This window comes from Mesoplodon mirus (genome assembly GCF_964341445.2).
Source record: "Mesoplodon mirus genome assembly, chromosome: 9".
In the NCBI taxonomy this organism is placed as follows: Eukaryota; Metazoa; Chordata; class Mammalia; order Artiodactyla; family Ziphiidae; genus Mesoplodon; species Mesoplodon mirus.
The window spans coordinates 104533714-104557161 of NC_138985.1; the positions used below are offsets into that span (position 1 = coordinate 104533714).

Consider the following 23448-nt stretch of genomic DNA (forward strand, 5'->3'; position numbering starts at 1 on the left):
TAGCTGCAGCGTGTGGGCTTCCGTAGTTGTGGTATGTGAGCTCAGTAGTTGGGGCTCGTGGGCTCTAGAGCGCAGGCTCAGTAGTTGTGGCGCACGGGCTTAGTTGTTCCACAGCATGTGGGATCCTCCTGGACCAGGGCTCAAACCCGCGTCCCCTGTATTGACAGGCGGACTCCCAACTACTGCACCACCAGGGAAGTCCCTGCAAGGGTGGTTTAGTGTGCGTGTGTATGTATGTATGTTTATGCAGGTGTGTATGCACGTGCACTATCACAGGACAGCAGGCATTTGGGGCAGTGGGTTTCCGCTTTAAGCCTAGACCAGGCAGGAAAGGTGTGAGTCCACGTGCAGCTGTGAGTTCTGTAAGCCCCCAGGGTCTTCTCTGGACTAATGACCGGCCAGCTTTCTTACAGCTGGACTTCTGGTTGCTTATGGTAGACTGAACTCAGAAGGCCCTGGTTTGAGTTCACCTGTACATTTGCTTAGGAAACTTGAGCAAGTGAGTAGGTTATCTGAGTTCAGTTTCCTCATCTGTAAATTAGGCGAAGTTTTCTATGTGTCTCTAAAAGTCCTTCCAGCTCCGAAATCCTATATTTCTCTCCTACACTTTCTCTCTTTCTCTCTCTCCAACAGTACAATCCCTGACATTTCTATTACCGTCAGTGTTAACAACGCACTTTTTTATTTTTTACATTGTTGTGTTTAATCTTTATTAGAAGTCCTTGGAAATTGAGTGTATTATCCCCTTTCTAAAGGTAAGAAAATGAATGTTCAAGTACATTACAGGATTTCTACAACTGTGTGAAAATTATCAAGATGCAGAAAAAAGTAGAACTAAACGTTGGACAACACTCTTTTAACTCTGTGTTCTTCCTTTCTCCATTTATCCATGCAGTGAATCTCTGTTGAGGGACAGGTGAGCCCCGGGCAGAGGGGATTGAGCAGTTAAAGATGGCGGTGTCTGTGTCCTCATGAAGTTCATGGTTAAACCTAGAAAATAGACACGAAATTTGTAACTACAAGTGCAATGAGTGTGAGAAGAAGTAAAGGGTTCTCTGAGCAGGAGAGTAGGATTCCAGGTAGAGAAGCAGCACGTGTGAAGGCCTACAGGTGAGAGAGGGAGGTGAGCCGAGGGGACTGAAACCGACAGGTGTTGACAGGTGCTGAGTCTGCTGGAGAGGAAGGCAGAGGCCAGGATGTGGAGGGCATGTAACCCACCATGGATATTTGGGTTTCATCCCAATGGCGGCAAGAGGCTACTGAAGAATTTAAACTAGAAGTGGGGCTTCTAAGGATCACTCAGGTGCTGGGGCGAGAATGCCTTGGAAATAGGGGAAGAGAAGCCGTGTGGAGGCCAGCGGCCAGCTGTGCCCCATGTGCAGTGGCCTGGGTACGAAAGGGCAGCAGGGTGGACCAGGCTGTAGCAGCAGAGATGGAGAGAAGTGGACACTTGAGGGATACTTAAGAGGCGGGGTCCATAGGACTTGGTGACTGATGAGATATGGGGAATGCGGGCCAGGAGGGAAATAAGAATTTTATTCTGTGATGGAAAAATATTTATTGAGTGCTTACTATGGGCCAGGTATTGTGTATTAGGTGTAGACAGTTGAACAAGACAGGTATTGTTCTTGACCTCGTGAAGCTTACCGCCTCTTGTTTGAGACAGATGATAAATCAAAATACGCACGTAACTATATAATTATAATTGTATAAATGCTACAAAGGAGAAGTAAAGTGAACTCTGGTTAATAAGTGCTACAAAGAGTAGCACAGTAACCCAGTTAGAGGATTGGGGAACACTTAAGGGGTTACATCAGGAAAATGTAGTCTCACAAGTAACAAGAAAGAGTATTTCTAATATCAAATTTGTGTCCAATGTAGTGTCATGCTGGCAAGAACCACCAAAATAAGCGTCCATAGAGTCTTGTTTGGAGTTAACAAGTTAAGATTGTAGGAGAGATGGGCACAGTGGTGCTATTGAAGCTCAGCTAGAGGTAGGTGAGATGTGAGGATATGAAGACAGCAGATGTGAAGAATTCCATTTACACACTGGAAAGATGAGAAAGACATGAACATGCTTAAATTCTGGTGGGATGCTTCCAACAAAGAAGGTGAAGGTATGAACGAATGAGATAATCCATAGCATCAGGTCCTGAAAAGGCAGGCTAAAGAAGGTGGCACTTAGAGAGGAGGGATGCTCTTGCATTGTCAGAGGGGGAAGGTGGACACAGTGAAGTGTGGGTCTCTCTGAATTGCAAGAAACTGAAGTAGTTCCTCTCCGCTGGTTTGTAAATTCTTTGCAAGGTGGGAAAGAGAGGTGGAAGGTCAATAACGTGGGCAGTCACGAGAAGAGTTCACACGGTTGGTGGAGGGAACGGGAGAGTAAGATAGTGAGGGGTACACAGTTCGATGGGCCTCATTGAAGTGGGTACCCATTGCATCTGCTCTGGTTCTCATCTAACAAGTCTAGTTATCATTCCACTTTCCAACAGCTGCCTCTATAATTGAAAAACAATTTTTTTTGTTAATTAGTTACAGGCTCTGCCAGACATGGTGGAAAATAAGATGAATGAAATCCAGACCCTCTATAAAGGAGATTACACGATGCTGTAGTACCTCAGGCACTGGCCATAATGGCCAGACCTGTTTTAGTCCCCTCAGCAGCTTAGGTGGAGGATACCCCTCCAGACACTGCTTCTCTGGGCTCTTAGATCTAGGGTGTGTCACTCAGAGTATCTGGGAGTTATATGGACCTGAGTCACTCTTGGTGCCCAGAGAGTAGACAGGGAGACACTATGACATAACACAATCTAGAGGGTAATGACCACTGGGAATGCTTGGTGCCCTTTGACAGCGGTCTTGTGCTCTAATTTAATTATCATCTGTCTCTCCCACAAGACTGCAGGCTCCATGAGGACAGTCTTTGTTTGCCTTGTGCACTACTGAGAGGGTCACTTGGTAAATATTTATTAAAGGACTAAATCAGTAACAAGTTTTATAGAGGCTCTTGCGTATTTTGCAAAGTACTTTTTGTCTCAAAGAATGACAGTAAATGGAACCAAAGAAATCATCACACACTTGTTCTTTATGGTCTGTTTCTCTGATAAATAAAAGCAGAAGAGGGGATAGAAAGTTTGTCTCTTATTCCTCTTTAGGATTCAGCCCTGATGGAGGCCGAGGGGCCCCAACACGGAGCGGCGACCCCCATTCCTGCCAGAGTGGAATTCACTGTTATCCTGGCAGCTCCCATGAGAAGCAGGCGGACCCCTGCCTTGGAGCCTGAAGCTGAAGAGGGCGAGGACGCATCCTATCAGTGGGCAGAGAGACACGGGCTCTTGGAGACCCAGCAGAGACACGTAAGGGATGTGAATGACTGTGCACCTGAGAGCATGACCTCTTTTCCCGTCGAAGCCTCTGCAGATGTGGAGACCAACCAGGAAAACCTGATGGCTGAGGCCTGTGACCCTCCAGAGCACCAGGAGGCAGGGCCCCAGTGCCCGGCTGATAGACAGGCAAGGCCGCCGGCTCCCCCGGAGCTCTGGGCCTGCCCCAACCAGGGTGAATATCTAGACACGGCCTCAATATCCAGTGAACTGGGTAGCAGCATGGAGGTGGAATTTAAACCAGAACTCACTGCTTTGATATTGGAAACCGGACAAGCCGAAGAAGAGGAGGAACGTTCCCCAGACACCTCTGCCCAGACCAGATGTGGGCCTTGCTGTGAAGAGCAGCCTGCAGAGACCGACCAGCCACAGGACTCCGAAAGTGGACCTGCCAGGCAGGAAAGTCCAGAGAGAGAAGGGGCCGTGTGTCTCCAGAAGGCCGAGGAGCTGGAGGGACAGGGACAAGAGGAAGAGAGACTTCAGGGGGAGGGAACTCTGTGGGAGGATGTTTGTTCTGACGGGCTTTCGGGGCAGCAGATGGGAGAGCAGGTTAACGGCACAGAGGAAGAACAGAGACAAAAACAGCAGCAGATTCAAGATGATGTGATGCTTGCGGAACAAGGAGAAAGCAAGGGCCATAGTGGGGAAGTGGGAGGTCTGAGTTCTGGTGCGTGGGACTGGAGGACTCAGGGCCACAGGGATCTAGAACAAGGGGAACAGAAAAGCGGGGAGTTGACAGGGCCAGAGGAGAGTGAGGTGGATGCTCAGTACGAGGAGAATCAAAGCTTAGTGGGGAAATCAGTGAAACTCACTCTAAAGCAAGAAGATCAGGGTCTACAGGGGAAAGTGATGCCAGTAGAGGGGCAGGAGGAGAAGGCAGGGTCAAGTGAGGAGGAGCCTGGCGGTGGGCATGGGGACACCCTGGGGGGTGGGGGAGAAGAGAGGGATACAGAGGAAGGAGGAGAGCGTGATGTTCCTGCCACACTGGCTCTGGTAGCCCCCGAGGTCTCTTCTCCCTATGACTTGTTTCCAGATGCCCGTTGTCCCACAGCCAGGATCCCCGGGACTCAGACAGAGCCGAGGGCTGAGGAACCGTCCCCTGTAGCTCTGACTCCTACCCTGGAGCTAGTAGGATGGTCCCAGCAGTTCATTTCTTTACCTCATTCCTTTCCTGCCACGGAGTCGCCTGACCAAGAAACAGCTCAGTACAACCAGCAAGTGGGCTCTGAGCTGGGGAAAGGGACGGCATCCAGCCGGGGAGAGGAGGGGGTCTCTGTGACCCCTCCAAGGACAGCAGCGTCAGCCCCTCCCAGCCCTCCTGAAGTCTCCCCCGGCATGCCTGCCTCATCCTCTGCCGGCCCCCAAGTCGCCTTCCCCAGGAGGGAGCCCTCGGTTGCTGCATGTTCTCCAGAAACCTCCAGAGCCTCTCGACCCACCGACAGCCCCTCTCCCTGTGGGGCTTCTGAGAGCCCTGCAGCCGCCCTCCACGGCTTCCCCTCAGCAGGCCAGGCCAGCCCTCACGGTCCCCCAGGCAACCAAACCGGGGCGGCCCAGCACCCGAGGGGCAACTCCTTCCCGGGCTCTCATGGGACAGAACCGACTCCGGACCTGGCGGGAGTATCACTCTCCTCCTCCCACTCAGAGTTGCCCCAGAGACCCCCCAAAGCTGCCATCTATGGCTCTGTGATCCCAAGAAGGGGCAGGAGAAGCGGAAGGGACTGTGTCGTCGTTCCGGAATCCTCAAGTTCACTCCCCGCTCCAGGGCAGGACTCTCAAGAACTGGCCTCAAATCCAGCAAGGCCTGGCAGCCCCCCAAGCAGTCAACCGCGGGCCTCCACACATCCCTCAGCGTTTGCCCCAGGATCTCCTGCCCGTGGCCCTTCCCCACCCGCCGTCTCTGTAGATAAGAGGAGCCGTGAGCCTCCACCCCCTCCTGCCCCAGAGAAGAGGCGCGTCCACTCCATGGTGGAGGGAGATGGCCTTCGCTCTGCCATGGTCCCCACGCCGAGACGGTACAGCCATCCTCCTCTGCTGGCCCGAGGTTTAGGGCTACACGGCCACCCCAAAGGCCCACTGCCCCGAGTTCCTGACCCCCTTGTGGCAAGGCAGCACCGACCCCTGCCCTCCACCCCGGACAGCCCCGACCATGCTCAGACCTCTGTCTCTCCCAGACAAAGGTACAACAAGCCATTGCCCCCAACCCCCGATTTGTCTCAGCCACTCCCTTTTCCTGTTTCTTCTTTGCGGAGCTCAAGGATCTACAAGCCTCTCCCGCCGGTCCCTGTCGTGAGCCCTCCTCCTGAACCACCACCGTTGCCCCCAAAGCCCAGGGAGAGGAGCAGGCACACTCAGGGGGAACTCGGAAATTCAGGGGGTCAGGCCAGGACCAGGCCAGTTTGTCAAGAGTGGACCGTCTCCACTCCCCATGCTGCGGGACGTGTCTCCTGGCCTCCGGCCACGGGCAGGTCGACAGACTCTTCACCTTCCGCCGGTAGGAGTAAGAGTGAGGTGCCCCCTGGCATGGCTTTCAGTAACATGACAGATCTTGTAAGCCCCCCTTTCCTGACCACCCCCTGGACTCTGGCGGTCCAGGGACCCATCTCAGAAGAGTCTGAAGTCCCTGCCAGAAGATCTTTCAGAAGAACAGCCCCCCAGGAAGGAGCCAGTGGCCTGAGGAGGTCGGATCTAGGCCGAGCAAGGCAGCCAGAAAAGCTCGGCCATCCCCAGCTGGAGAAGGCGTCCAGCTGGCCTCACAGACGGGACCCAGGGAGACCAGCGGAGGGCAGCAGTGGACAGTCGGGGGTCCCCATTGAGGGGTCGAGTAAGCAGAAGGACTGGCACCGGCAGGGCCTGCGCAGACCCTCCATCCTACCCAAGGGCTCTTCAGGTGAGTGAGCGGCGAGGACCGCGGTGACACGCGTGTCGGGCCGAGCTCTCTCCAGCTCTCCCTTCTGTCCCCCAGCCTCCTTCTGGCTTCGCTCACCCACATACACAGCCCCAACGCAGAGGAAAGTCCTTGAGCCCCTCTCTGAGCTCATGGTGCTGCCTTTTCTTCTCCTTCCCCTCTATCTCCATCCATCACCCAACCATGGTGTGGGGTTTTATTTTTGTTTTTTTTTTTTTTGCGGTACGCAGGCCTCTCACTGTTGTGGCCTCTCCCATTGCGGAGCACAGGCTCCGGACGCGCAGGCTCAGCGGCCATGGCTCACGGGCCCAGCCGCTCCGCGACATGTGGGATCTCCCCGGACTGGGGCACGAACCCACGTCCCCTGCATCGGCAGGCGGACTCTCAACCACTGCGCCACCAGGGAAGCCCCATGGTGTGCTTTTATTGTGTTATCTCTTTTCCCCAAGATTGTTCTGGACCTCCCCCCCTCATTCTGCCACTACTTTCCAGTTACAAAGACCTGCTTGATGTCCTTCCAGTAGAAGAGAAGGCATCTTCTACTTGTCCAGTTCATATTCTGAAACGAGGGACGGGGACTGACCTGGTACTATTATCCTCAAATGCTTTCGACTTCAGCACTTTCCTCTCTCACGGGTTCCCAGTTGAGCCCTTTTACCCACCTACCACCCCCCATGCCCCACACCGATGCCTGCGTCTCCCACTCTAGATCTTATGTTCTTTGGCTCTCTCTGAATGCCCCTTCTGAAGTCCCAGTTTCATTTCCATTTCCGTTTTCCGACACAGGAGGTCCAGCCGTGGAAAAATCCCCTAGCCTTTCAGACGCCATTGTTTTTCGGTGAGTCACCCTCTCTCCTAATGGATACGGTTTTACTCTTTTTTCTTAGGATACTGAGACGTTCATTAGTTGACAAAGGTTCTGGGACCCTGTCTTTTCCAGGGTTAAGGAGGGGAAGAGACAGACCCCAGGTTTCCAGGGTGTAGGGAGACATTTTATCTGTTTCCATCAACTGAGTCCAAATCTCCCATCCCTGTATAGGCCATTTGGCCCCATGAACTAAACCCCACCCCCGTAAAAAAAGCTTGACATCCAAAAAAGCTTCAAACTACCCAAAAGTGGGTCAGGCTACAAATTGCCTCTCCAGGGGATTTGGCCCTGACATTCAGTGGTTAGAGACTGTCTTATCTGTAGTCACCTGGGGCTTCTCCGTGTCTGAAGGCCAGCAAGCACCACGGAGCCCTTCTTGACTCCACAGGGAGAAAAAGCCAAAGGAGGTGATGGGAGGCTTTTCAAGACGTTGCTCCAAACTCATCAATTCCTGTGAGTACCTTGAAACAGAACTGTGGACCCACATGCGTGTTCTGCCCAAGACCGGAGAGGGATTCCTGGCTATCAGCAGTGGGCCGGGGATATCTTTAGGGAGAGAGAGATGCCCGGAGAGCCAGAAGCAGCTTGGTGGCTTCTGTTTGTGTGCCTCAACTCCGCAGCTCCCTAATTCCCTCCCTCCCCCATGTTTCTTCACCCCTGTAGCTCAGCTGCTTTACCAGGAGTACAGCGATGTGTTTCTGAACAAGGAGATCCAGAGCCAGCAGCGGCTGGACAGCCTGACAGAGGCACCGGAGCCCGCCTCCCCCCGGCAGCCCCGAAAGGCCTTGGTGTCCTCGGAGTCCTACCTGCAACGCCTCTCCATGGCCTCCAGTGGCTCCCTCTGGCAGGAAATCCCCGTGGTGCGCAATAGCACTGTGCTGCTCTCCATGACCCACGAAGACCAAAAACTCCAGGAGGTACCTAGCAGGGCAGGGTGGGGCAGGGGGAGAGGCTACAGGAGGGAAAGCAAAGGCTCACTGCTCTCGTCCTTATCTCCTGCTCCCCACCCCCACCCCCACCACCACCAGGAGCACGCTGTCCCTACCACATACTCACCGCACACACGTATTCATCACGCACACGTGCACACCGTGACAGTGAGTCATCCCCATTGAGTTGCTTTCTGAATGTCACCGCTCTCCCTCCTCCCACCTCCTCATGCCATTGCCCATGAACTCCTCCCTGTTATTGGTTTGAGCTCCTACAAAGTGGCCGTGCCCCTGAATTTGTTGGGAGGAGTGTGGAGTTAATCTAGTTAATCTAGTTAGTCTAGCTTCAGGCTAGACTAAACTTTCCTTCTTCAACCAGGGTTTCAGCCTACACTAAAGTTTTCCTCTTCAACCAAGGAGCATGCAGGGGCTTTTTGTTGGGTCCCTTGAAGAGTGGCCCTTGCAGCTGTCCTGTGACTTTGGTCTTCTAGAGGCTTTTGAATGACCATCAGTCTCTGCTTGGTCCTTACTTCCAATAGCAAGACTATAGGAAAGGCTGTTGGTCTGATGTTAAGTTACTACTATTAATATGTTTTACTTGGAGAGCTTATCTTAATAATCAATCTAAAATATGGGTTAAAACTTTTCTTCCTGGGAAGACAGTATGGCACGATGGAAAGGCATTATGGAACAATGTTTAAGTATTTAGGTTCTGGCTTAAATAACCTGGATATGAAGCTCACTTTAATATTTGCTAGCTATTTAACTTTGGCTAAATTACTTAATCTTTCTAAGTTTCTGTTTCCTCATTTGTAAAACTGGGTTGCAAAGAGCTACTGGGCGAATCAAAAAAAGGTAAGTTGCTGTTCATAGCAGTACTATTTATAATAGCCAAGACATGGAAGCAACCTAACTGTCCATCAACAGATGAATGGCTAAAGAAGATGTGGTATATGTATACAAATAGACTCACCGCCATAGAAAACAAATTTATGGTTACCCGGGGTGGGAGAGAGGATAAATTAGGAGCTTGTGATTAACAGATGCACACTACTATATATAAAATAGATAAATAACAAGGACCTACTGTATAGTACAGGGAACTATATTCAATATCTTATAGTAACCTATAATGGAAAAGAATCTGTAAAAGAATATATATATATATGTGTGTGTGTATGAGTATATATGTGTATATACCTGTATGTGCATGTATATATATATAGGTACAACTGAATCACTGCTGTACACTTGAAACACTGTAAATCAACTACACTTCAATTAAAAAAATATTTTAAAAAAGATAAGTTCCTAGTACACAGTAATCAATCAAAAAATGTCTACCACTTTATTTTTTTTCCTGAAGTATAGTTGATTTACAATATTAGTTTCAGATGTGAAACATAGTGGTTCAATATTTTTATATTTTTTCTCTAAAGTTATTATAAAATAATGGCTATATTTCCTTGTACTGTACAGTATATCCTGGTTGCTTATTTATTTTATACATAGTAGTTTGTACCTCTTAATCCCATACCCCTGTCTTGCCCCTCCCATCTTCTCTGTCCCCACTGGTGACCCTAGTTTGTTCTTATATCTGCGAGTCTGTTTCTGTTTTGTTATATACATTTGTTTGTTTTATTTTTAGATTCCACATACAAATGATAACATAGAATATTTGTCTTTCTCTTTCTGACTTATTTCACTAAGCATAATACCCTCTAGGTCCATCCATGTTGTTGAAAATGGCATAATTTCATTATTTTTGTGGCCAAGTAATATTCCAGTGTGTGTGTGTGTGTATATATATATATATATATATATATATATATATACACACCACATCTTCTTTTTCCATTCCTCTGTTGATGGACACTTAGGTTGCTTCAATATCTTGGCTCTTGTAAATAATGCTTTAATATCTTGGCTCTTGTAAATAATGCTGGTATGAACGTTGGGGTGCATGCTCTTTTTGTATTAATGTTTTCATTTTCTTTGATATATACCCAGGGGTGGAATTCCTGAATCATATGGTAGTTCTATTTTTAGTTTTTTGTGGAACTGCCATACTGTTTTCCATAGTGGCTACACTAATTTATAATCCCACCAGTGGTGTACTAGGGTTACCTTTTCTTTCTCCACATCCTTGCCAGTATTTGTTATTTGTAGACCTTTTGATGATAGCCATTTTGCCAGGTGTGAGGTGATATCTTATTATAGTTTTGATTTCCATATCTGATGATTAGCAATGTTGAGCATTTTTTCACGTGCCTGTTTGCTATCTGTATATATTCTTTGGAAAAATGTTTATTCAGTTCTTCTGTCTTTTAATCAGGTTGTTTGCTTTTTTGATATTGAGTTTTATGAGCTGTTTATATACTTTTGGTATTAAACCGTTATCGGTCATATCATTTGTAATAGGTTGTCTTTTTGTCGATGGTTTCCTTTGCTATGCAAAAGCTTTTAAGTTTAATTAAGTCCCATTTTAAAAAGTTTTGCCTTTATTTTGCCTTAGGAGACAGATCAAAAAAAATACTGCTACAATTTATGTCAAAGAGTGTTCTGCCTATGTTTTCTAGGAGTTTTATGGTTTCTGGTCTTACATTTAGGCCTTTAAGTCATTTTGAGCTGATATTTAATGCAATCCCTATCAAAATACCCATTATATTTTTCATAGAACTAGAACAAATAACCCTAACATTTATACAGAACAACAAAAGACCCCAAATTGCAAAGGAATCTTGAGAAAAAAAAACAAAGCTGGAGGTATCATGCTCCCCGATTTCAGACTATACTACGAAGTTATACTAATCAAAATGGTATGGTATTGGCACAAAAACAGACACATAGATCAATGTAACAGACTAGAGAGCCCAGAAAAAAACGTATAAACTTATGGTCCATTAATCTTTGACAAAAGAGGAAAGCATGTACAAATGAGAAAAGATAGTCTCTTCACAAGTCTGGGAAAACTGGACAGCTACTTGTAAAATAATGAGATTAGAACATTTCCTCACACTGTATACAAAACATTTACTACTTTAATTTCAAATCAGGCTGACCTGGGTTTAAATCCTGGATCACCATTTACTAGCTGTGTAACATTAAGCAAGGTATATAACTTCACTAAATCTCAGTTTACTCATCTAAAAATCAAGGATAATAATGACTACTTTTCAGGGTTGCTGTGTGGTTTAAATGAAACAACACATATTTAGCTTTTAGCATGGTATCTGGTATATAGTTTGATACACACATTAGTGCCATATCCTCCCTCTTTCAGAAGTGGGAAGGAGTAAAATTTTGGCCTTAAGGACTTATGGATAAACAGTGCTTTTACCAAGCCAAACAGGTATACATTTTTAGGTTTTTTGAAGCTCACACTTGGGGGCCTTGTGCTGACCTCAACTTTTAAAGCATATGGAAGATATTTAGAAAATCACTGGTCTGCCCATATTTATGGACCAAACAGTGGGCAGATGATTTGAACCCTAGCTCTCTTTCACCAACTCCAGAATTCAAGGAAGTCCACCAGGGCTCCTAGGCCAGCCCTGGTCTCACGTTTCTGAGAAGAAAAGCCTTTATACTTATACACATATGTTCCTTTCCTGAATTAGCACTTCTGGGGAAAAGTGCTTTCACTGACTCCATTTCTTTTGACTGTCACAACATCTTTGTGAGGAGAGGGTCGCTATATCTATACAGATAAGAAAACTGAGGTTCAGAGAGGTACATGAGCCACCCAAAGTGATATACTCAGTGAATGTTAGAGCCAGGACGCAAATCAACCTTCAGTGCCCTGGTTCAGTGTTGTCGTGTGTGAGCGGCCTCCAGCCATGTCATTAGTTATCCAAGTCACCACCACGGTGTGTGTGTGTGTGTTCTTTCTCTTTCCTGTCCATGCATTTGTCTTGCATACTTCGATGAAGAGCATGACCAGGCCAGCTAGAGAATAGGGCTGAGTCATTGTGTCTCCTGCTGGAACTTCCCAATAACTGGGCTGTTCCCATTAAACCACAATTGCACCATCTCCTTCTCAAACATCCTGCTTCCTTCCATTGCTCCTCAAACCTCAAATTACCTTCATCCCCTAAATCTTTTCCTCTTCCAGGGTTCTCTAGTTCAGTAAGGAACTCTGTCATTCACCCAGTTACCAAACTCAAAAACTGAGGCATTAGCTGTGACTCTTCCTGTTCTTTCAGCCCCTATTTCTAGCAAATAAACAAGCCCTTCCAAATCTCTCTCCTATATAATTATGAAATTGGCTTACCTCTCCCCATCCCCATGGCTATTTAGACTTTCATCTCTCCTCTGGAATTACTATGATGCTTCCCTAACATGGCTCTCTTGCCCCCTCTAATCTTTTCTTCATACTGTGCTCAGAAATATCTTTATACAATAGGAAACAAATTAGATCAAGTTAGTCCCATACATAAAGCCTCTTTTCATTTCCCCACTGTCTTAAGCTATTTTACCTTCTTTACATAATCCTCCAGACCTCCTCTCTGCCTCTCCAGCTTCATCTCCGGCCACTACTTTTGTACCCTTGGTTCCAAGGATACTCAGTTTATTTGAGTTTCTTGAAAGCATCTTTGTCTCTTCCACCTTTGAGGGTTTGCACATGTTTTTCCCTCAGCTTCAAAGGTTCTTACTCTCTCCTCCCAGATACCAGGTTGGATTCTGGTGTTGACTGTGAGCTCTAAAAGGATCCGTCTTGTTAACCGCTCTACCCCTGAAATATTACACAGTGGCTAACATACGGCAGGGATTCAATAAATGTTTTTAATTAGTCTTCCTCCTCTCTAATCTCCTAGGCCAAATTTGAGCTGATTGTGTCAGAGGCCTCCTACCTGCGCAGTCTACATATAGCCGTGGATCATTTCCAACATTCAGAGCAGCTCCGGGCCACCCTTTCCAACCAGGATCATCAATGGCTCTTCTCTCGTTTACAGGATGTGCGTGACGTCAGCACCATGTGAGCTTCCCCTTCTCCCAAATACCACTCAGTCAGCCTCACTCTCTTGTCTGTAAACCTCTCATTGGCTTTTTCCTTTTTCAGAACCCTCTCATTGCTCCCTCCATGATTCCCAGTGGCTACAGGGATAGAGAGAGCAAAGAGAGGAGAATGTGAGTGGGTGGTTGGGAACAGTAATGGGTAAATGAATGAGAAATGCTTCCTGGGTTGAGGTTTTGGATGTGCTGTGAGCATGCAGAGCATTGGAGATGACGTGGGAAACATCTGAAGATCAGAAAACCAGAACAGGATGAAAAGAAGAGCAAGAAATGGGATATTAGGACCAGAGAGTTAGATCAGGGGCAAATGAGCAGCAGCCTTGGAGAGAACTCTAGTGCATGGTGAGCAGCACAGAGCTAAGGACAGTCAATAGAAGTTATTGACGAATGGAGGGAAGAAATAACAAGCTCAAGCTATAGCAGGGGTCAGCCGACTCCTCACTTGAGACCCACAAGTCTGATGAGACTTGTTTTAATCCTGTACAGGTTCCTTTCAGACCTGGAAGAGAACTTTGAGGGCAACATCTTCACCTTCCAAGTGTGTGATGTGGTTCTGAGCCATGCCCCCAACTTCCGCCGGGTCTACCTGCCTTATGTCACCAACCAGACCTACCAGGAACGCACCTTCCAAAGCCTGCTGTGAGACCCGATCCCCATCCCGTCCCCACGTGGGCCCTCCGATGACCTTGCACCAGACCCCCAATACCCAGCCCAGAGGGCTACCCCGAGTGCACATGTTCTTGTGCCTGCTCTGTGATCTCAAGCCCCACCCCGCTTCCAGATCAGACGCCCTCAGCCATCACATCTGGGGCTCCTGTACATTGGACCCCACCATTCTTTCCCAACCTACAGGCGTTCCACCGAGCCCCCACTCCCCACGCCTTCACTGTGTCCCCCAATACTCACCAACCCCTCCTCACCCAAGGCTCCCTGCCCACACAGGAATAGCAACAGCAGTTTCCGAGAGGTCCTGGAGAAGCTGGAGAGTGACCCCATCTGCCAACGCCTTTCCCTCAAGTCCTTTCTCATCCTGCCCTTCCAGCGCATCACCCGTCTCAAGCTGCTGCTCCAGGTAGAGCAGACCCCACCTCAGCCCACCCCCTTAATCCAAAGGACTATCCCTTCTCCTGCCACTGTCCCATCCCCTGTGGACAGTGTGAGCAGTCTCCCGTATCACCACCCCCACTCTCCTTTCTCAGAAATATTTGCCGATAAAATTTTGTTCCTGATCTTCTCCATTCACCCACCCTCATCACCTCTTCCTGTGTGCCCATCCCTTCTTTCCATCTGGCTCCCGCCTACGGTTTGTTCTGTAGAACATTCTGAAGAGAACACAGCCTGGCTCCTCAGAGGAAGCAGAGGCCACGAAGGCACACCACGCCCTGGAGGAGGTAGGCAGCTACCACCCCTACTCGGACCCCATGTTTGTTCTTCACAGAGGACTCTTCCCCTGCCCCGGCCCATGACTCCAGAAAGTACAGGCCCCTGGTAATGGGATTGCTCAGCTACCTCACTGCACCCACCAAACCTCCAAGCCTTCACACCCCACAGCCTCAAGGACACTCCATGCCAAGGGGCTATGCTCTCCTACCACCATCCCCAGATTAAATCTTACTTTCACGCAGCCCAGGAATGTTCTGTCAGGTCTCTACAAAGTATACCACAGTCCTAGAGCTTCAGTGTCTTGCTGTATTGGCTCACTTCCAGGCTGGTGGAAAGACCAAAGCTATCACAACCAGTTTCCAGATTTCTCGCAGGGGACGCAAAGCCAAAGCCTCTAACAGGGATCTCTTCCTCTCTCTTCATCCTGCTGAACACGCAGCTGATCCGAGACTGCAATAATAACGTCCAGCGGATGCGACGGACGGAGGAGCTGATCTACCTGAGCCAGAAGATCGAGTTTGAGTGCAGGGTAAGTTAGTCCCTTGGGTCCCCACCCTGCCGGGAAGCAGATCCCACAGGTCACCTTCTATCACAGAACCATCTCGCTCACGGTATCCCAGTCTCTAGCCTCATCTCTGCACACCTGTTCTGCCCTGTTTCTGGGATACCCAAATGCCGACTTCAGTCTCCATGATATGTTGTTAAGTGCAAAAGGGGAAACGCAGCGCTATGTGTATCATATAGTATCTTACCTTTGGTGAAAAAGTAGGGTAAAAATCTGTATATGCATTTGCTTGTGCATACAGAAAGAAACTCTGGAAAGATACATAAGAAATGAAGGACAGTGGTTACCTGAGGGGGAGAGAGTGCCTTTGGGAACTGGGCAGATGAGAGAGAGCTTTTCAATGTAAGCCTTTATAAAGCTATATTTTTGGTACTTGAATTATTCAATATTTTATTACGTCTCCGTCTAGTCTAACCAAAGCAGTATAAAATTGAATCCAAATATAGAGCCAAAATCTCTCATCCAAATACAAATTTAAAATAGAAGTTCCACATTCAAATTTCACCTCAGAACAGATACCATCCTTACCTCCCAAGAAGAGAGGGAAAATCCTTTATCTACATATCAATCATTGTTCAACACCCTAATCACTACCCAAACTCCAGCTCTAGGCAGACCCCACCTGGTTCTCTTTGTTCTCATCCCCACATCTGATTCCGACTGCTCTTCTCCTGTCTCTGGTTATAATCGAAGAAAGAACGGATGTCAGAACCACCCTAAACTTTTAACTTCTAAGAGACATATCATACTGTTCTCCGCTTTGTTTGTTCACATGCCCCAGCTGGGTTCTCCCATCTCTTCTTCAGTTCTAGCTTCTAGGGCTGAGCTTTCTCATGTAGTCCCTCTCCTGGGATGGACCATAGGCACCTTCCATTTGCCTGAGCTGGGGACATGGGAGCCACGCAGCAGTAGACAGTGGTAGTTAGACGGTTCCGAGAGAAACAGAGTTTAAATGGATGGGTTATGAGCAAGGAGGAAGATGTGAAAGAGATGATTGTCGGGGGTGGGACTTATGAGGAAGAGGATGGTGAGGAGGGCAGGCCTGGGAGAAAGCCTCATGCTTGTCCTGTCTGTGACACCATCTTCTTTCTCTTCCCTGCTCTGCAGATATTCCCGCTCATTTCACAGTCCCGCTGGCTGGTGAAGAGCGGGGAGCTGACGGCCCTGGAGTTCAGTGTCTCCCCAGGGCTGCGGAGGAAGCTGAGCGCACGCCCAGTCCACCTGCACCTCTTCAATGACTGTCTGCTGCTATCTCGGCCCCGAGAGTCAGTGACTGGAATGGGAGGCCAGAGCACAAGGGGAAAATGGGAGGAGGCGGGAGGGAAGGACTAAAGGGACAGGGAAGGGTCATGTTCCTAGAGAGGAACGCTTCTCACTGGCTCACCCCACGGAGGCCAGGTCATGACCCAGAGAGGAGGAAACTGGTCCAAAGCCAAAAAGGGGATCTCACCGAATTATATCCCGAGATCACCTGGCAGGACCTGGACCATGTTATAGACACAGAGCAAAATGCAGCAAATTAGCTTATCACATGTTCAGATCAGTCTGTTTGTGCGTTCTTTGGGCTGGACTCAGCCTACTAGCCTAGCATCGATACTTAGCCACTTCCAGATCCTAACTCTTTTGTCCTGAGGGCCTTAGAAACTTTATATTGGCTGTTTCTTCAACTCTGAAGTGGTAAAGCATCCGTTGCACTGGATATGTGCTTTGCCAAGCCATTGACAAATCTCTCCTAGGAGCAAGTTGACACCATCTTATGGTTTTTATGAGAATTTGCAGGCTGCAGATGCTAAGGCCAGGGGTTTTGAATTGGCAAGATATGAGGGTAGAGGAAGCATGATAACCCTAGAGTCAGGCTGAAAAGCCTTGTATTTTGCAGGGGTAGCCGCTTCCTGGTATTTGACCACGCTCCCTTCACCTCCGTCCGAGGGGAAAAGTGTGAAATGAAGCTGCATGGACCTCACAAAAACCTCTTCCGACTCTTCCTGCGGGACAATGCGCAGGGCTCCCAGGCTGAGTACCTCTTCCGCACGGAGACTCAGTGAGATGGGGCTGGGCAGGGGGGCTGGGGGGAGGGAGGGAGGGATGCCTGGCGAGGAAGTGGGACTAAGGCAGAAAATGTGTCCAGAAAACAGCCACAGTACTGCTTAGTCCATTCTGGACTGAGGAGCACCTATAGAGCATCCTGAACCCAAGCTCCTAGAGCTAATAAATGACTTACAGGAGACTGGGTGGGAGAGGGTGTAAAGTCACGGTCACTACCAAGGCTTAGCGTCTATTATGCTAAGAAGGACAAAGTCTATTGGATTACTGACGTCCACAATTGAATGTGTATAAGCCAGAAATTCCTCAGTGCCCAAGGCTGGTGGGGCATATATGTGAATAAGACATGAAAAAGACAAGCACTGGGGTGCCTTCCGCTTTCTTTGCTCCCACCTTCCAACCCAGTCCTCTGCTGAGCAGAAATCCATAGTGTTGAGAATTTTTGATTTTAATATTAATAATAATAAAATACATTCACACATACAAACACTGTGAAGAGTATTGAAAATAATACCTATAAAATCTGGTACACGGTATCTACCATTATAAACAATTGTAGCTATTATTGCTGTTATAAAAGATATAAGAAATCTCTTCTTTAAAAAGTTTGACAAGATACTTGGTGGTCTGAACATCCTCATGTTGTAGACACTTTGCATTTTTGTCCCTTAGAAGACACTTCAGGGTAGGATCAATAATACCTGCGCTCACTTATGGAACGGAGGGGCTGGTACAGGTGTAAAATGTCACCTAAGTCAAGTAATCAGATACAGGCTCATGTTCTTTGTCTAGCACTTTGGGCAGCATCTTCCTGGAACGGTAATAGTGTCAGCTCTCAATTACTCCAGGATGTTTGGAAGCAGAGGTTAAGATAATACAAAAACCTTCAGATAATTACAAAATTAGGCTTGGATTCTATTACATGACCAAAACAATAGTAGATATACCTCCCTGATCTAATCATGATTACAGAATAATTTTCATCTCTGAGATATTTGATTGAAGGAAGGTAGGCAGAAGAGTGTCAAAAAGTATGCAAAGTGATAGCGGGAATCTCAACTGAGATGAACATTTTGCTTAGTACACTTCCCAAAATGGAAAATCTACATGTGCATAATTGACAGTTGACTTTATGCCCCTACTTGAAAGATACAAGATGCCATTAAGAAGATAAGCTTGGAAAGAGAGGGGGAAAGATAAAGGATTATAAGACACATGAACATATGATCCTGTCAAATTTCCATCCAAGTGGAGTCCCATTGACTTTTGTCCTGGATATCATTGAACTAGACAACTTTTTGAACTAGACAAGTCTTTTCCACGGTCCCTTCCCTTCCCTATCATTGGCCCCTGTCCTATACCCCCAGAGCTGCAGTTGAAGCTATGACCCTGCTTTGTTTTCTAGAAGTGAAAAGCTTCGCTGGATCTCAGCCTTGGCCATGCCAAGAGAGGAGTTGGACCTTCTGGAGTGTTATGGTGAGTGAAGGTCTAAGAGGGAGAGAAAAATGGTGGGGTCAGAAGTCTCCTTTAGATGCAGGAGTTTAGGACGCTGGGTAGTAACTCAGGGAGGCTTCTATTTATTACTTTTGTCCAGAATTTCAGAGTGGAGGGCTGGTCACTGGAACTTAAACACCTGAGATGCATCTGCTTAAAGTTGCTCATCACCATGGCAGTGCCTCCTCCCCAGCACCACACATTCCTTGCCTTGGGCAATAGTTTGCTCTTTTAAAATATCTGTAGATTAGATAGATATTTAGATTTTACTGACTTGAAGGTCTTGGGGAAATAGGGGGAGAGAGTCCATCTGGAGTAGGGGTTGGGGAGGATAGCAACACAGTAGATTTGTCCTGACCACAACCCCTCCTGTACAGGATGACCTGAGACATTGCCTTTACCCCAGGCTTCCAGGTACTCATGGGCAACCACAGGCACACACATTAGGAAGTGTCTGCATTCATGCTAAGAACGGACTTCTCGGTCTCATGTAAGCCCCACAGTTGTCCTCCAGCAAGGATTCTCTAATTCATATCCGAGAGGAACTGAATTCAAAGGAACACTGAGCCTTTAGTGACTCAAAAGAACAAACAAATACAAGGAACTTTGTAAAAGGAAGTAGGAGAACCAGGCTGTAAACGGAGTTATGCTCAGTGTTCAATCCGTCTGCTGGGCCTCAGTTCCCCAGTAGGTAAGGAAGGCAAGATAATTCTTCCTCCTTTACTGTGATCTTGTGAATGGCAGATATGGATGGGCTTTGGAAATATAAGTACAGATAACAATGCAGTGTTCTGTTTATTTTCTAAGAGAGCCAGTGCAGTGTGGTAGAGTAGAAAGAGCCATAAACCCATGTACGATAGAAGGCTGTGGGTCAGGCATACTCTGGGGCATCTTATTTGGAGCTTCAAATCTGTGGAAATTTCTCCTCGTTCACGAAGATATAGAAATACAAAAAATCCAGCATTTCCTTGATCAACTCAGTCATTTATAGATGAGGAAGGGTGTTCAGTGCCTTGCTTAGATCATACCTGGAACCCCACTGGATAAGTTTCTTCTAGTCCCACATCTTGTACCATGAAGAGAATGAAGAATGAGTCACAGACTCAGAATTTGCAAATTAGTTGGAGAGGCAGAACACAAACATGAAACAATTAGGTAAAAGATAAACAGTTTGCCATAGACAGTCACTTTAAAGGAGTTTAGAATCCACTGAGGACAATCAGGGAAGGTTTCAGTGGGAAGATGGGTCTTTAGCAGAATATCAATTATTTGTAATAATGAGTCACTAAGAGGTGGTCACAACCTATTTCTCCATCTTCGCTGGGGAAATAGAATTTTTGATTCATTTCAAGTCTGGCATTTCTATTTCCTTATCAACCATTTTGTTCCCTGGTAGAAGATGAAGACTTTTCCAATTGTCTTTCTTGTGTGTAACTTTCAACAGCCCAAACTTTCTCTCTCCCAAGTCCCCCCAAGCTCCCCCTGCAAGTCCTTTCTCATGTTCTAGTCGCCTGCCTTTCCTAACCTCTCTCACACTCTTCTCTTCCAAAGATTCCCCACAAGTACAGTGCCTTCGAGCCTACAAACCCCGAGAGAATGATGAGTTGGCACTAGAGAAGGCAGATGTGGTGATGGTGACTCAGCAAAGCAGTGATGGTAAGAGGGAGAATCCATGAGGAGCAGGCTGGGCATTGAAGGTGGGACACTATGGGTGGATGTCTTCATTTCCTAAGGCTGCTCTAACAAAGTAGCACAAGTTGGGTGGCTTAAAACAATAGAAATAGAAATGTATTCTCTCATAGTTCTAGAGACTAGACGTCCAAAATCAAAGTGTTGGCAGGGCCATGCTCCCTCTGAAGACCCTAGGGGAAGGTCCTTCCTTGCTGCTTCCAGCTTCTGGTGGCCCCAGCTTCCTTGGCTTGTGGCAGTATCACTCCAAGCTCTCTCTCTTCCTTCTGTGTGTGTGTGTGTGTCCAAATTTCCTTCTTTCCATAAAGATACCAATTATATTGGATTAATGGCACACTTTACTCAAGTATGACCTCATCTTAACTTTACCAATTACATCTGCAACAACCTTATTCCCAAATAAGACCACATTCTGAGTTACTTGGGCTTAGAACTTCAGCATATATTTGGGGAGAATACAATGCAACGGGTAAGAGTGGAGAAGGCTCAGGAGCAGGCAGCTGTGGACTGTGCCAGACCTACAGCAGCCAGGGTGAGTGCACGGGGCGGCTGGATTTCCCAGGCTGCGGCCTCTCCAGTCCTTTCAGCCTTACAGTTCAGAAGAATTTCTGGGAAGGAGGTCTGGGGGAAATTATTGTGGGTCCTTTCCAGGTAATTCTTCTTCCCACCCACCCTGTGCCCATAGGCTGGCTGGAGGGCGTGAGACTCTCCGATGGGGAGCAAGGCTGGTTCCCTGTACAGCAAGTGGAGTTCATTTCCAACCCAGAGGTCCGTGCACGGAACCTGAAGGAAGCCCATCGAGTCAAGACTGCCAAACTACAGCTGGTGGAACAGCAGACCTAGCTGTTTTCTGGGAGGAATCCCCTGAGCTTAAGGACAAGATGTTCCTGGACAGGGCTGGCCCCAGAATCTGGCAACAGAGGCCTTCTGTGCACCAGGAACTAGACCTTCTGAAACCCAAGGACAACACCGAGCTGCCAGTCGCTAGTCCCAGGCCTCCTTTTTTTGTGCTTTGTGCTTGGTGGGGGGATTTTCAGGGACTTTGCACTGGACTCTGGGAACCTTTTCTCATAGGAAAAGGGACCAATGGGGCCTAAGCCAAGGAACTTTACTTCTACTACCCTGCAGTACTTAAACGTTCTCTGCTTCCAGAGTACCAATTCCAGTGACCAGAGTTTCCATCATGGCCGTGTGTTAAAGAGAATCTGACCTCAGCCCACTGGAGGAAGCTGTTTAAGGGGGATGAACACATCAGTTGGGAGGGTTAACCTGGTGACCTTTTAAGGTATCTCCCAACCCTAGAGATACCCCATAATTATCAGGGCGAGGTCAGTGCCTGCGGATCGGTGGCTATGTGAGGGCGATACTCCCTCACTCTAATAAACTTGGCACTTCTCCGAGTGTTTTCTCCCCAGACCCCTGAACAAGGTTCAGATCGTGGAATCCTATGAGGATTCTAGGCTATTTGATTTAGGTGTCATGAAAGACCACGATGGTGCCTGGGTTACGGTAGTAGTCAACTCTTTCTTTGACTCCTCAGAGTTTTGACAGTTTTTCTGCTTGTTATGGCCTCAGAGGTTGTATAAGGAATTAAAATGAGTTGATGGGTGATGAATACCCCATTCAAACCTCCTTTTTTACTGAACCCACAAGTTAAGGTCTAAGCTAGTTTAGGTAGATTTGAAAATCCTACTCTGACCATTCATGAGTTTATATTTTGACTTGAGTTATAGTGAAGGTATCACTACCACAGTTTCATCCTCTTTGTGAGAAGCAGCATGGGGTAGAGTCCTAGAATCCTAGATTCTAGGAAATAGTCTGAGAATCCAAGTCACGAGACCTAAACTCCAGTCACCGCCTGGCCACGATGCAGCTTGTCCACATCTCAGTTTCCTTAAAGGTAAAATGCAGGATCGAACCAAGTAGCCTCCAGACTCGCATCCAACTCTATGATATATGATTCTCTGTCTCCCCTCAGGTTGCCTTTCTCAGTTGAAGAACGTCACCCTTTGCCTTTTTTTCTCATATTGAGCCCTCATACAGCAGTGGTAGCATAATCTTTTTTTTTTTTTTTTTTTTTTTTTTTTTGTGGTACGCGGGCCTCTCGCTGTTGTGGCCTCTCCCGTTGTGGAGCGCAGGCTCCGGACGCGCAGGCTCAGCGGCCACGGCTCACGGGCCCAGCCGCTCCGCGGCATGTGGGATCTTCCCAGACCGGGGCATGAACCTACGTCCCCTGCATCGGCAGGCGGACTCTCAACCACTGCGACACCAGGGAAGCCCATAGCATCATCTTTTAAGTGGGCTCATTATGGTTCTTTCCTGGACATTCCACCACTCTGGTTTATCTTTAGGGGGCCTCGAAAGTAGCATTGCATTGCAGCTTTGTACAAAGGTAAGAATAATATGGTAAACTTTGTCCTATACCCAATTAATGATACGACACAATAGTATCACTTCTGATAAGACATTTTGTTTTTAATCCATCCTCAAATATAAGTTAGCTTGCTTAATCCTTAGAAAAGCTATCACTATAGTAATTAAGTTTGGGTTAATATTAATTTATCCTAAACAGGCTGACACTGCTAAAAAAAATCGAAAATAGGGATGACTTCAGAGAAGTTCGATTGAGATTTTTCACTCTTTTCATAAGGCTAGCTTTTTATTATTAATATATGATATATTAATATGTATGTATTATAAGTAAAATAACAACTGATTCTTAATAGCAATAACAGTAATTATAATCCAAATTTTTTGTTCACACCAGTATTTGAACACTGGCCACATGGCTCAAACAGAGCCATATCCAACCTTATATTTTCCAGGCAAACTCTCCCTTATTTTCCCAGAGAGGTAAAATATCAATGTCTGAATGATACACATGTAAAAAAAAATTTTTATTTGAATGACTGCTTCCTTGCTTGAAATTGCTAAGACTTTCTGAGCACCTTTAGAGCTGACTTCTATAAGACCGAAACTGTCTTTAGGAATTTAATATATATTTGTTTAATCAGGTTATTCTCACCTAATCTGGGAAATTAAGAGACAATTGGCTTCAACTTGTTTTTAGATCCTTGGTTTTAAAAACAAAAACCAAAAACAACAACAGCTTAGGTATGAGTAATCTTTCCTGAATTGAATTACTAATTTTTTTATACTTTAGGTTTCAGAAAGTT

At 47.1% G+C, this 23448-nt stretch overlaps 1 protein-coding gene across 1 annotated transcript; it reads left to right on the forward strand.

Annotated features, from left to right (window-relative positions):
* Positions 1-3167: 3167 nt before the first annotated feature.
* Positions 3168-21894, forward strand: ARHGEF5 (Rho guanine nucleotide exchange factor 5; the record flags this gene model as incomplete). Its single annotated transcript, XM_082632802.1, has 14 exons — positions 3168-6270; positions 7075-7126; positions 7545-7609; positions 7820-8073; positions 12900-13060; positions 13585-13737; positions 14041-14170; positions 14415-14489; positions 14921-15010; positions 16154-16311; positions 16926-17087; positions 18495-18565; positions 20135-20239; positions 20958-21894. 14 exons carry the CDS (start codon positions 3168-3170, stop codon positions 21113-21115), a joined length of 4737 nt encoding a protein of 1578 aa, XP_082488928.1. The 3' UTR covers positions 21116-21894.
* Positions 21895-23448: the final 1554 nt, after the last annotated feature.